The following is a 13,088-nucleotide window of genomic DNA, read 5'->3' on the forward strand; positions in this document are numbered from 1 at the left end:
ATCTGTCGCGTGGCGGCAGGAATTAGCGTTACACACAAACCCTAACCATAAGTATACCAGCCCGGTATCACGTGACGCACGCAGTACTTAAAACCCTCAAGCACACAGAACTCTTTCAAGAAACTGTTGAGAGGGATCGTGAAATAGAAAATACTGTTTAGTCATGAAACAATATTATCCAATATGCTCTCTCGAAATCCATCGCCAATAGCCGCCGGCTAGCGGTCAGCTGGGATACCCTGTAATAACGGGCCCCCGCAGATGCTCTCTGTAACAAAAATCTGTACCAAGACGAGTAATATTAATCTACAGCGTGATTCACAGCGATTGGCAAGTTAATAGCACTATTATCATTATATCTACCATCTGAATACTCTGGAAATATCACGCAGTCTCACGAAACAGCAAGGAGAAAGACAATAGATCAAAGCAATGCAAATGCCACTCGAAATACAACGCACATGATCTGCTTTTATGCCAATATCGTGTGCGAGCCCCCTAAGATAATCGGGGCCGCAGTGCTGCTTTCATGTGGCCTTTCACGTTCAATATCCATCATCAAAGACATCGCCTTGGGAGTGCACGGCCCATCATCCTCGGCACCTGCTTGCTTCCTATCGCAGCTTACATCATTTCCCAAATCTTCATCTGTACTTTCGCTCTCATCGCTATCATTCGCATTTCCATTGCTCGACTCAGCTTCTGCAAATACCTCACGATGGGGTCTAGGGATGTGCAGGTTCTGACTAGCCTCCGGCCGGCTGACGTACGCATTTCCCATTTCTTTCGCAGTGACGCTAGCGGGGTGTCGCTGTGCATTGATGCGCGATACGAGGTGACCTGCAGGTGTCTTGGGCGTCTTTGGGTTCAGCATACTGGGTGTTGCCAGTGTCTCGGTACTGCTGCTAAATGCCGGCACGAGCAGATTGAGGCCCGGCTTCACGATTGGCTGGTTTTGATGCTGGTATTCATGCGGGTCCTGGTGATAATGCTGTTGTTGTTGTTGTTGCTGCTGCCCTTGACCGGTGTGATGTAGTTGCTGTGAATTGGGGTCTTCTTGCTCTCCCTGCTGGTACATCCCTGCTGGCGGCGGCATCCATCTATCAACCCACGATACTGGCTCGGCAAGCGCCTCTGCACTACGGAGGGCTTCGTACGGCCGACTTGGATTCCCCACAGGCCATTTCTGCTGCTGCTTGTGTGGTTTTTGGTTCTGCGAGGAATATATTGATGGCGATGGAATAGGCGGGTAACCTACATCAACCTCTGCCATCGCTCTTCTGAGTGACCCTGTAGTAGTTTGGCCACTGTGTGTTACGGATGTCGCATCTCTTGGCTTTTCATTCCGACTTCGTTGCCGAAATGGCTCTTCAGGCGTTTTGGGATATCTCTGGGCACTTGATTGGCCGAAAGAAGACTGGGAGGGATTCGGGACTGGTGGGTAGAGTGTCCCTGCATCACGCGCATGGCTGTTCGGGGCCTTATATTGGCGACTAATGGCATCGCCGACACTACTAAAATGCGCGCTTGTGCCCTCCCTCCCTCTAGGCACATCAGCAGCAAATGGTTTCGCCTGTGTTGTAGTGTCAATCGGCGAGCGATACCACGCTTCGTCGGCATCCTCTCCAGCAAGAGCCTTTTCAGCCTCGGGCGTCATACCCGCCATGGCCACCTCGCCTAATGTGTACGATATGGACGCCAAGTTAAAGGCTTCGGTGTTTCCTGTCTGGGGCACGCTAGCTGTGGCCCAGAATTGGTCTTTAGATACCGTTGCAATAGCTGAGGCGGGCACGAAGAGCCTATCCGTCTGATTCTTGCCAGTTCCAGCAACGGGCCATAAAGATCGTGGTGGATCAACAGCCGAAACGATACCACGCGTATCTGTCTTTTTCCACGGGAGGGCGCTAGGTGAGGTTGTTGTGATGGAAAGCTTAGGCCGATTAGCTCGCTGCTTCTTATATAGCGAATTAGGTGGGCTTGATGCACTAGATTCAACTCCCTGGTTTTCTTGGCTTAGAGAGGCTCCCGCTGATTTTGGCTCGAGTGGCTGCCAGTCAAAGACGTGGTTTTCCTCGACGGCGGTCGCAGGGTAATTCCTCAAGCCAGCATCCAGCGTGACAGGGGGTTTATATGACTTGGCAGAAAGGGTGGCGTGTGCAAGATCAGATGTGCTGTTGTCTTCCATTTGGCGCAAAACAGCAGAATTCGTTTGGAGTTTGAGTTTTGGCTGGACAGCCTTGGGGTTGGCAGTAGAGGGTGATCTCTCTGAAGCGCGCATAGCTAGGGCTGGAGCTGGGGCTTTCTGGCGCGTAGCCAAAGTACTCCCCACTCGGGGCTTGGCTAAGAGGGACTGCTCAATGACTGCATCCAGGCTTTGGTGGCGTGTGTGTTGGTTCTGTGTGCCTGAGAAGGACAACTTATTGGGAGTCTGCAAAAGCGAAGCAATTGAGGGGGGGGCACCCGTGCGATCATTTAATGAGTCTGTGCGGCGGTGCAAAGCTGGGCTTTTAGTACGGGCGATCTTAGACGACAATGAGACATCGGATGCACTTCCGGCTTGCACACTTTTGCTATCTGAACCCATCCTGACCCGTGCACGCGTCTTTGGCGAGCCCTCAGATGCAGCTCCCGATCCTATTCTCGAGTCAGTGAACGCAGCCCACTCCTTGGCCACCCCGAAATCTCTACCTCCTACGGGTTCATCTTGCTCCGGGACCACGCCCAACTTAAGTGCGTCTCGCTCCGCTACATGGGTAGCCTGTTTGCCATCAACACTGTCAGGAGTTGTCACTGAGTTGCTGGCAGCACAAAGCGGAGATATAGACAACGAGCCATCAGGGCTACCGACCGGCGACATAGTATGGATAGCATCCGGATTCGGTACCAAGCCTGGCAGATCGCTTTCACCGGGCTGATGTTCCTTAGTGGTTTCGTCAGGGCGATATACAAGCTTTCCCATAGGCGGCTCATCGGTATCGACGACTAGTAAGCCCTTTTCGCCGCGACCTAGCAGGCCATAGAGCTTGACTTCGCCGCCTTGAAAGCCTAGCACAGCGCTTGTGCCAGCATACACTACATCATCCTCAATTCCAGTTCGATTTGCGATGACGACTAATATCTCGTGTGCTGTCTCGGCGCGGATCAATGGCTCCAGCCGCGCTATCCAATATGACAGGCAGTCCATGTCGGGCTCGCGCGGTGTTTGACTCCACGAATGCACATCCTCACCAGTTATCCAAGCCATAGAAATGATAACCAAATCGGCATCGGTGGCGAGCACATGATGGGCGAATTCAAAACTTTCCCATGACGCTTCAAAGCGGTAGGGACTGGGGGGGGGTGAGGAGAAGGAAAGAACTGTTAGTCGGGTCCAGCGTGGGATTGGGTGGGGAAGAAACTCACTTCAAGTCCATGCTTATTCCCATGGCCACACGACCCATGCCGGCGATCCAGCCGCCATAGAATCCGTTGCCCTCCATTGCCCAGGCCTCGTCGGCGGTATAGAGGTGTGGCTTGCGGTAGTTTACCACCGACTCGCCATCATGGCTGACCATCATCAGCGAGTTATAGAAGCGCGGGCCGCCTTCCAACACATCATTCGCATCAGTCTTCTCAGGGTACCCGACAGCCACATAGCAGTCGTGACGCAAGGCGGTCGTCCGTGCCCACAACGATGATATGCCGCTGAGCGACGGCTCGATCAATGGCTGGATGGCTTGGCGAGATTGAAATTTGCAGCCAGTAAAGGCCATCTCTGGCAACACAATCAAGTCCAGCTTATCATTGTCAGCAGCCTTGAGCAGAACGCTGTCGGCACGCGAGAGGTTGTTATTAACATCGCCGCGCACGGGGGAGAACTGAAGACAGGCGATTCTCATGAGGGCCGGGGGAATATATGAAGGAAAAAGAAAAGCAAAAAGAGCGAAAGAATGAAAAAAGACAGCGTTGTACGGAACAGCGCAAAAGAATGAAGCAGTAAAATGATCTGAAGTTGGGATGCGCTAAACTGGGGAAGAAGGACAAAAAGAGGCAAAGCGTGCCAGCAGACGGGCGGTCTCAAATCGGGAAAGGAGCCAAAAGGAAATAAAGAGAGAAAAGGAGAACAATCGAAATGCCAGCAGGACAGCCAATTGGTTTTGTCTGACGTCTGTTAGTGTGGCTAACTTGGCCAGCCCGTCTTCTCAGTCTCACGAGCTGTCACTACTGACCAAGTTTCGGTTTTCTTTTTCTTGATTACCAAATTGGTGTCTTGATCTATTTCTGTTCCTGTTCCTCTTTATCTTGTGGAAACTCAAGCCCACATCCACGACAGCAAACAGATTAGGATCAGAGGCAAGCCAAGTTGGACAAATGGGGTCACGCTGCTGCTGCTGCTGCACGGCAGAGCCATAAAGCAAGAGGCAAAAGGAAAGAGATTAAAGGAACGGGGAGCTGCTGTGGCTTATGCCGGACTAGTGGCTCCGCGGTCTCTTATTGGACTCCAGGGCGTTTTGTTCCTTTTCCTCTGTTTCTTTCTCTTTTGTTCGTGTTCGTCTGTAGACGTGTACGTGTTGCACGACTAGCTGGCCAGATGGACGGGCGACTTGAAACCCAGCTTTCTCTGTCTATCCCACGCATGTTGCAACCCAGCAAGACCCAAGCAGGGCCCATAACAAGACAGACAGCAGAAAAGTCTTCATGTGGTCCCTTTCTTCTCTCTTTCCCCTTTCCTCCCCCTCTTCCATTGCTGTTCTCTTGACCGAATCTTTTGGCCTCGCTTTCGTTTCTCGGCTCCAACCCCTCGGCGCTTAAACAAAGCCTATGATTGGCTGCCGCTTTTGTGTAAGTCGAAGTGGGCCTGTGCCACTTTTTCATTATGGCCACCCCTACCGTTTTATTAGACCACCTAATAATTCAACCCTATTCAGCCTGCCTGTAACCCTTAGTTGAGCTGCGTATCAAAGTCGATATTCTTCTACTTAATTTAGCTTTGCTCGCCCATGGCCTCTTTATGATGTCACCGCCTCCGATCTCTTTCCTTTATGGTCAAGTCTAAGCTAGACACTTGTGGGGGTCACCCTCTGCGTGTCGTTTGGTCCCACATCGTCTAGTTGTTTGTTGCCATTGACGTTGTCCCAGCCAAACCAGGCTACACGTGTACGATCAGGGCTGTTGAGGAGAAAGAAGAGATTAGTGAGAATAAGGAAATGAGGGATTATGGGCCCCCTGCTCTGCTCTCTGCATTTGCTACTTACTTCATCACCGTCATCACGCCGCTATCGCGACGTTCGTTGTACCCCCACGACACGTGCCATGGCACCTCGGGCAGACAGTTGTGCGAGTAGAAGCTGTATCGCTTCCAGTCAGCCGTTGCTGGCACTGCTGAGACCACGACGCAGTTGATTGATTCGTAGTCTTCTGCGAAGAGCCTGAATTGCAAGATAACTGTGCTAAAGTCAGAGTTGTAGTCTTTGGGAGCACCACAATTGTCAGCAACCTGTTCATAAACACAACGTCCTGAGAAGCCTGATACTTTGGCACTTACACCGTGTTGCGTTGGCAATTGACCATGCTGCTGCACTCTCCAGCTCTTTGATTCCACGCAATGCTTCTGCCTCACTGGCACGAGCTTGCACCTGCTGCATCGGCACGTCCTCACGCCATCCGCGTTGCTGCAAGTCCTCTAGACTGCGCACCTCTGCCGTCTGCGGCCCCGCAAAGCCACCTTCTTCGTGGAAAAGACCTTCATCAAAGTCGTACACGGCACCGCGTGTTGCAGCACCCGAGCCGCTTACTATAGCTAGGCCAACAAGCCCGCTACGAACACTCAACGACACAGCAAAGTCTGGGCCTGCCGCAATCTCATTTGGTTTCTGCAATTCCAGGCCCGAGTCCGCACTGTATCGCGTGCAAGGTGAGCGAGTAATCGAGAGCTGCGTCGCTGGCTGTGTTGCGGTTTCGGGACTAGTTACCGTTACATTGCAGCTAGTCGGCGAGGCGCTGTTGTCCGGCAGCGTCAGCAGACTGTAAGTGCACTGCGAAAGGTCATTGGTGCAGACACGCTGCAGCCGGAGGATAGTCCAGTGTTTTGGGGCGGAAGGGTCTGAGATGAGGGCTGGATGAGGCGGGGTCAGGGAGGGCAGCCAAAGCGCGGTGGTCAGGCCAATGAGGGTAGAGAAAAGCGGCAGTATGGTGAGCTTCATGGCTAGTAAGAAGGATGTGAGAAGAGATGATATTTAGAAGGAAGTGGGGCTGAGAAGAGGGCGGGAAGCGCTGGTTATAGCTCTAGTACGATCAGTTGTCAAAGGACAAAGCTATGAGCAGGTGTGGATAGCCGGATCAGAACGGAACAAAGAAAACATAGCTGCGATGCAGAATGGATGCCTTGTTTTATATATCAGGGCTTCCAGAGATCGCTGGTCACAGGCGTCTGCTTGCGTGTTTGGGGATGTGTTTGCTGGATTGTTTGCGTGGGCTGAGATAAAGCCGGAGGTGGAGAGAGGAGGGGCAGGACCATGGCACCATCTAGATGGTCCCCTGGAACGTACCAGGCACAGCTCGGCCGCACCGTGCAAAACGCGCAGAGGGCATAACAAATTCGCTTGACTGTCGCCGTATCAGGTCTACATCGAATACTTGCTTGAAGAGACGGGGAAAAAGCCTCGAAGCGGGGCCGTGCTCCGGTCACACAGTCATCAAGGCTCCCAAGAGACAGGGGAGCAGCAAGAGCATCAGCAGCTTCTGTGATAGCTGTTTGCGTTCGACATGCCTGGCTGCATACAATGTCTAGTGTGCAAGTCAGTCCGTCTTGTCGACATGCAGGCCACGTCGTGAAAGGCTACAGGTATCAGGTGAAAGGAAAGACTGTTCGGAGAATCATCAAGAAAGGTGGTGTTTCGATGTTTGACTGTGTCACGCCGTGTCAACTTCAATAGCACACTATGGGCGTTCGCCTTGTTTTGGGCGCATGACAGTGCTCTCTGTACAGTGTGTCTATGGGGGCCTTGTAACACGTTCTGTTCTTCATCTTGTGTTCTGTCCACGGGTTTTTCTTTCCTTTGTGTTCTTGTCTGTTCTTCTTACACAGAAGCCGATTCTGTGCATACCATCCTCAAACGACTCCATACGCTTTGGTTGCCCTCTCTGTCCCTCTCCCTCTGCTGCTCTCATCATCTTACATCTCTCCAACGATAGCGTCGTGCAATGTGCAAGGACAAAGAAGCATGCGACTTTACTTTCGTCTGTAACACTCCATCTCAAGGCCCCAGAGCTTTCCCGTGCGCCATGCCGTGCCCTCTGTGTCGTGTGGCCCTCAGTTGCAGGGCAAAAAGCTACGCTGGGGGCCTAGCTAGATCTATCTGTTCGCCTGGCCTCATGCAAAGTAGGCTTAGCAAAGCCGAGGACAAGTCGGGAAAAGGAAGGTCAGGTCAGGCCAGTCCCCATGGCGTAGGGCAACTCTAGACTAGCTTTTCCTCGCGTCCGCCTGCACATAAGTCGCACGGGCGAGCGATCGGGCGAACCACGTTAGGCTTGTGTGCTGAGATAGCCCTTTCTCCTATTTCTGCCCACGCTTATTCACTTGATCTATATTCGCCCGCTCGCCCCATCCCCCTCATTCGCCCACCTGTCAGCTGTCACAGCACGGCGTAATAAAGCGTAGTGAAGCATTCCAAAGCGTAGTATTCAGGCATATAGCTAAAAAAAGATATCAGCAACTTACAGGTGATTACACCGACTACTACCCTCGGCCCAACTACGGTTCCCCGCCGACAACCGTTGCACCAGACATACCCAGGAGCATCTATTCTTAGAACTATCTTATTGCTTTCTCGGTGCTTCGTCGCTTCGTCGCTTCGTGGCGCTCCATAAGAGACGTCATATCACTTGACCTCTTCCCCTGGCCTTTTGACTTTTCCGGCTGTGATCACCGGTGGGCTGCTAATCACCATGAGTAGACACAGGATCGTTGCATTCGCTTGATGCTGCACCGGAAACAGGTGCATGTAGACCAAAATCTATAAAAAGAATCTTCAACAGTGAATGAAAGGGAAAGGGAGAGCCGGAGACCAGCCGACCAGCCAGCTGCCCAGTGGGTATCATGCAGAGCTTGCCTAGACTGGTAATACCTTGCTTGGCTCTGCATGTGCATGGATTCTAGATGCGTTTGTTGCATTTGGGCTAGGCCAAGACGTAGCAGTACAGCCCGCTGGCGCATAGGCAAGAAAATTTTAAAATTCTGCAGAGGAGGGTGTATATTACACCAAAGTGTACGTCTCTATCCTAGGGTTTCGTCTAACCATAGGGTTATCAACACCAAGAAGCGGACAGCCAGCCAGCCGCCAGCTAACCAGCCAGCTAACCAGCCAACTACGCTAACCAAAAAAGGGCCCAAGAGACGGCAAAGTATTTTCCACTCTGTCGATTCGCTGACTCCCTTTCGCAAGTTAATACCTGTTCTCCTTCTTTACCCCCTCCTTCCAAGAATCAAGGGCGCTTACACGGAGCCGGGAGCCGAGAGCCATGCAATGTTATTGGCTGCTAAAAGCCAGGGTCTAGGATCCAGGTTACTAAGTTTAGAGTATTAAGGCCACTACGACGACGAACGACCAGCCTCCTCCTCTTCAGAGTTCGCAGCAACACATCATCGAATGTTTTTGCTTGGTTGGTTCTGCATACTCCTTCTTTCCTTCCTTCTCAGGCTATGGAGGGTTGGAGCTGCAGGAGAGATTACAGATTCTATTTATATCTTCGGTGGAGGGTAGCAAGACGGGACAGACAAGCTGTAAGAGAGAGAAAAGGCCCATATCCCTCCCCTTTGGCCTTTGGGCCAAGCTGGTCGCCGGGGCTTCTTTTCTCCCCATCCTACCTATCTCTGGTCTCCGGCCTTGGCCCCCTCATTTGTTGATACTGACCGACTATTCCCCTTTGCAGTGTTCTTGTTACCAATCAATAAAGGATGCCCGCCAAGATGAGAAAACAAGCATGTTAAGCATGTGAAATGGCGCCGGGAGGAGGAGAGGGGGGAGTATGGATGATGGAGGGGGGAAAATATCGATACTATAAGGCATCCGGTTGCCATGAGTAGCTGTCGTACTAGTATATCTCCCATCACCGCCCTCGTCTTTGCTTGCCTCGTCACATCGAGTGCCTTGCCCGAGGCTGGCATTGTCTTTCCCTAACCAGTAGACAGACAACCTGCTTTTTTGTTACTCTTATTCTTGCCCTGCCCCTTCTCTAAGACCTGTCGTTAGCCGTCTTTCCCTCCTCCGTATTCCATCATCGTACCTCCCACCATGCTGTCTGCTCTCCTTCTCACCACCCTCTATCTCTTCCTTTTTTACACACCCGTCGCCGCTCTGCAGGTGACGCCCGGCTCACCATGCGCGCAGCACTGTATCGACAACACAGATGATGATCCATTCTCCGCAGCGTCGTCGAGCACGACTGCCTCGGACATCGTGTGTACCGACGCCGCCTTTGGCACAGAGGGCACCGGTGCCAGGTTCCGCGAGTGTGTCGAGTGTCTCCAGAAGAGCGACAAGGTGAACGGGACAGAGTCAGATTTGCACTGGCTATTGTGTAAGTGTAGCGAGTTGGGAATGAAAATAACAAGGGACAGACCTTGAAGGACCACCCCAGAATTGTGCCGACGTACTAACCTATTCGCCTCATAGATAACCTGCGCTTTGCTCTTAGTACATGTCTCTATAACCCCGATGTCTTGCCTGAATCTCAACGCATCAACTCGCCGTGTCTAATACCTTCGGCATGCCAGCCACTTGAGCCAGCCATAACCCAGGGAAATACCAATGCCTCCACTACTGCTGTACCAACTTCTATGTACGAGTACTGCGCAGCAGGTAGCGGTGACTTACTAGAGGAGACCTGGGAGGAGCCGTGTGTATCGTGTCTACAGAGCACAACAGACCAGTATTACCTATCCAATTGTAAGCCACATATCATCCACCTAGTTGCGTCTTTGCTATTAGTGACTAACACGTGACGCGCAGTTCTCTCTGTTCTTAAAGGAGCCTGTGCCCAACGACCCGAGGCAGGCACACTGCTCGGAATAACTGGCGATATCTTCTCGCGCGATGCCATCAACACTACCGTAGCCACCGAAGATTCAAGCACCAGCACTAGCGATGACTCCGGCGGTATGAACACGCCCATAATCGTTGGCATATCTGTGGGCGCTTCATTGGTGCTTGTTGGAGGCATTGGGTTGTTCTGGGTCTACTTTCAACGCAAGAAACACTTCGAAAGGACAAGCGCTGCCGGCGCTGCATCTGCAACTGCACATTTGCAACACTCTGAAATAGGGGCTACAAGCATTTCCAAGACGGTCGGTAGCGAGAGCATCCCGATGTACAGCACCCCGCCAAGCGCAGGCTCGGCGTATGGAATGGGTACTAAGGAGCGGGCTTCGACGTCGATGGACACCAAGAGATCGATAGGGGCAGACGGTCGCGTTAGACACGAGTACTATGATTTATATGAAACCCTGCCACCCGGGTTTGCTTTTGGCTATGCACGAAGTGACCCTGGGGTACTCGTTCCGCACCCTGCATATATTCCAGGCTGTAGCAGTAGAACCACAAGTCCGGGGTCCTTGCCATCCCAGTCTCCGACTCAGACGTTATCACAGTCGCCGTCCCAATCGTCCATGTCATCAGGCACCTTTTTGGTTCCGTCGAACCAAGATAAGAGACCGCAGGTTCCGGCATTGATCATGCCGTCTAGCAGCCAATACAGACAAAAGAAGTACTCGCCGCCCCAGATCACAATCCAAAGCGCAAGCCCAATTACTGAAGAGGACGAGTCGCATTCTTTGCCAGAGAACGGCGCAGATAGGCCAAAACTTAGGTAGAAAAAAGGTCGCAGGACAAGCATCAGCTTATTGTAGCATTATTCAGGTTGGTATTCTAGCGGGAGTTCTTAGGTTGGCGTTTCTTGGTTTCATTCATGGGTGGGGGCGGTAGGCTTGTATTTGGTTAATTGTTCTTTTATGATGATACGCAGGCAAAATCGGAATAGCCAATATTGAAAGCTCATAATCAATATCTTGTTTCAAACGAAAAAAAAGTCACTCACAGCAAGACACCATAGGACAAACTAATAAAGCATAAGACTGCAATTCAAATATTTCAAGACAAAGGCAGTACATCTGTTAACCCAGACGTTGGCCAGGTCCACGAGACCGCCACGAATCAGGCAGAACGCCCGAGCCGTATGAAACACCTGTCGATCGGCCAGCGCTGCCTCCAACCGTGCGCCCTCCTTCACCTGAAGTGCCGCCGCCAGCGGCATTGCGGCCGAATCCTCCTCGAAGCACTCGTGGCGACGTCGTAAACAGCGAGACAAAGCCTGGAGTTGCTAATAGATTGCGACCGCCTCCAAACTCGGGATAAATGCGGGTGATAAAGTCCCACATATGGGCAGCTAGCAGGCCGGATATCTGCAGCGGCAGCATGTACATGCCGCTCTGTGGATCCTGGACGAAGCCCATCAACATTAAGGCATAGGGCATCAGCTGTGCGGGGATAGTGAACAGGAACAGAGACGCCTTGAGGCCTCGCTTGTCCTGCGAAGTGGTATAGGTCAAAGCTATCAGAAAGCCAGGCAAAAACGAGGCATAAACATTTGAAAGGCCAAAATAGAGGCCAAGCTCGTTAAAGGCCTGCAGCAATGGCGTAGCAAATTGAGGTTAGCATTGTACAAATTTCAGTCGTCCGAGAGACGGTTATGTAGAATAATTAGTGGCAGACGGAGATCGAGCAAGACAAGACGAGTATGAGAAATGTGCGTAGCAACGGTAATGTGTCTATTAAAAATAATGGATTGGAATTGGAGAGAAAATGTAGGGAGCTACGAAAACCACCCGGACGAATATCAAACAAGTCGCCGAGTCATCCATATAGGCATCCCACCAATCCACACCGGGCCAGCCTTCTATTTTGCGAATGATAGACCAGCCATGGTGCGGAGCTAATCTTCCTCGATTTCAGGAACCGCTTCAGTTAAATGTGGACTGGGCGGGCAGATAGTCGAGGTGCATGTCACGAACTTGATGACACCAAGGAAGGGGGATAGGGTACAAGGAATGGAACATGCACGATAATCAAGTCTTTGTCTGCTCAAGCTTCACCATCTTCACGTCAGGAAACACAACACTTACAATCGTCATCAGCGACACACAAATCAGATACCACACGACGTCTTCACGGCGTGGAAACCGTGAGTTGCCCACCTCAAGCTCAACTAAGCCACGGTAAAGCATGAACGGATCAAACAGCATGCCCAGGCCGGATCCTGTCAGCAGAAAAGACGTCGGGAGGCGCCAGATCTGCGGCGGAATCTGCAGTACATCGAACCATGTGAACATGATCCAACGATACGGCAGTATTCCAGTGTAGACGAGAATCGACATGCCAAAGGCAGTAGCCGTGATAGTCCTGACGAATGTTAGGATATCGTGTGAAGCTGAGACGGAATGGAGAAGCAGTAGAAGTGCTAGACGTGAGGACAAGAGAGAAAAGAAAGCCTACCTCGCGACGGGAGGCAACTCCCAAAACATTTCCAGTGCCGCCATCTCAAAGTTCGAAATGGTACGTCGCCGGGGAGAACGAAGTATCTTATGCAGCAGGGAAGGCTGGGAATGTATGAGAGTTGCTGGGAGTCGGAATTGGTAAAGACAGAAAAGAGATGGTGAAGCAAGTGGGAAGCAGCAAAGAACTAGGGGAAAGGGAAAAAGATTGATGGAGGAGAAGAAGAGATGAAAGATTTGAGACGCAAGAGACGGGTTGCCCAGCTATTTATACAAACACTGTCTCGACTTTGGCGAAGGGCGCTATGGCCATGGTGTCCTCCATATTAGTGATGAAAAGATTTCTCTCAAGGGAAAAAAATTTGCAAGCCTTGCGGGCTAAAAAGCCACATTTCCGTGGGGTGTTGATTAGTAATCTGGCATGTGGAGCTCTTGGTGGGGCCCCTCTTGGTGGAGCAGATTCTATCACGTGATCATTCCAGGCTCTGCTACTTTCGGAGAACGGCGATCTTCGGGTCCTTTGCCAGCTGTAAGCCGCCAGGCGACAGTGGTTCCCTAGCTC

The 13,088-nt window shown here is 51.7% G+C and overlaps 4 protein-coding genes across 4 annotated transcripts; 1 reads left to right on the forward strand and 3 right to left on the reverse strand.

Annotated features, from left to right (window-relative positions):
* Positions 1-472: 472 nt before the first annotated feature.
* On the reverse strand, positions 473-3,878 carry HOO65_040123 (Protein N-terminal amidase; the record flags this gene model as incomplete). The annotated part of the gene is made up of 2 exons (XM_071002528.1): positions 473-3,329; positions 3,403-3,878. The coding sequence occupies 2 exons, from the start codon at positions 3,876-3,878 to the stop codon at positions 473-475; spliced, it is 3,333 nt and encodes a 1,110-aa protein (XP_070858966.1).
* Positions 3,879-5,036: 1,158 nt separating this feature from the next.
* HOO65_040124 (uncharacterized protein) lies at positions 5,037-6,182 on the reverse strand (the record flags this gene model as incomplete). Its single annotated transcript, XM_071002897.1, has 3 exons — positions 5,037-5,148; positions 5,235-5,424; positions 5,525-6,182. The coding sequence occupies 3 exons, from the start codon at positions 6,180-6,182 to the stop codon at positions 5,037-5,039; spliced, it is 960 nt and encodes a 319-aa protein (XP_070858967.1).
* A 3,090-nt stretch (positions 6,183-9,272) lies between these two features.
* HOO65_040125 (exo-alpha-sialidase neuraminidase) lies at positions 9,273-10,849 on the forward strand (the record flags this gene model as incomplete). The annotated part of the gene is made up of 3 exons (XM_071002777.1): positions 9,273-9,558; positions 9,654-9,926; positions 9,990-10,849. The coding sequence occupies 3 exons, from the start codon at positions 9,273-9,275 to the stop codon at positions 10,847-10,849; spliced, it is 1,419 nt and encodes a 472-aa protein (XP_070858968.1).
* A 300-nt stretch (positions 10,850-11,149) lies between these two features.
* Positions 11,150-12,839, reverse strand: HOO65_040126 (Der1-like family protein; the record flags this gene model as incomplete). Its single annotated transcript, XM_071002746.1, has 3 exons — positions 11,150-11,563; positions 12,158-12,434; positions 12,805-12,839. 3 exons carry the CDS (start codon positions 12,837-12,839, stop codon positions 11,150-11,152), a joined length of 726 nt encoding a protein of 241 aa, XP_070858969.1.
* Between the last annotated feature and the right edge of the window lie 249 nt (positions 12,840-13,088).

The sequence above is a fragment of the Ceratocystis lukuohia genome (genome assembly GCF_044167205.1).
Source record: "Ceratocystis lukuohia strain C4212 chromosome Unknown Supercontig4_pilon, whole genome shotgun sequence".
NCBI classification, from domain to species: domain Eukaryota; kingdom Fungi; phylum Ascomycota; class Sordariomycetes; order Microascales; family Ceratocystidaceae; genus Ceratocystis; species Ceratocystis lukuohia.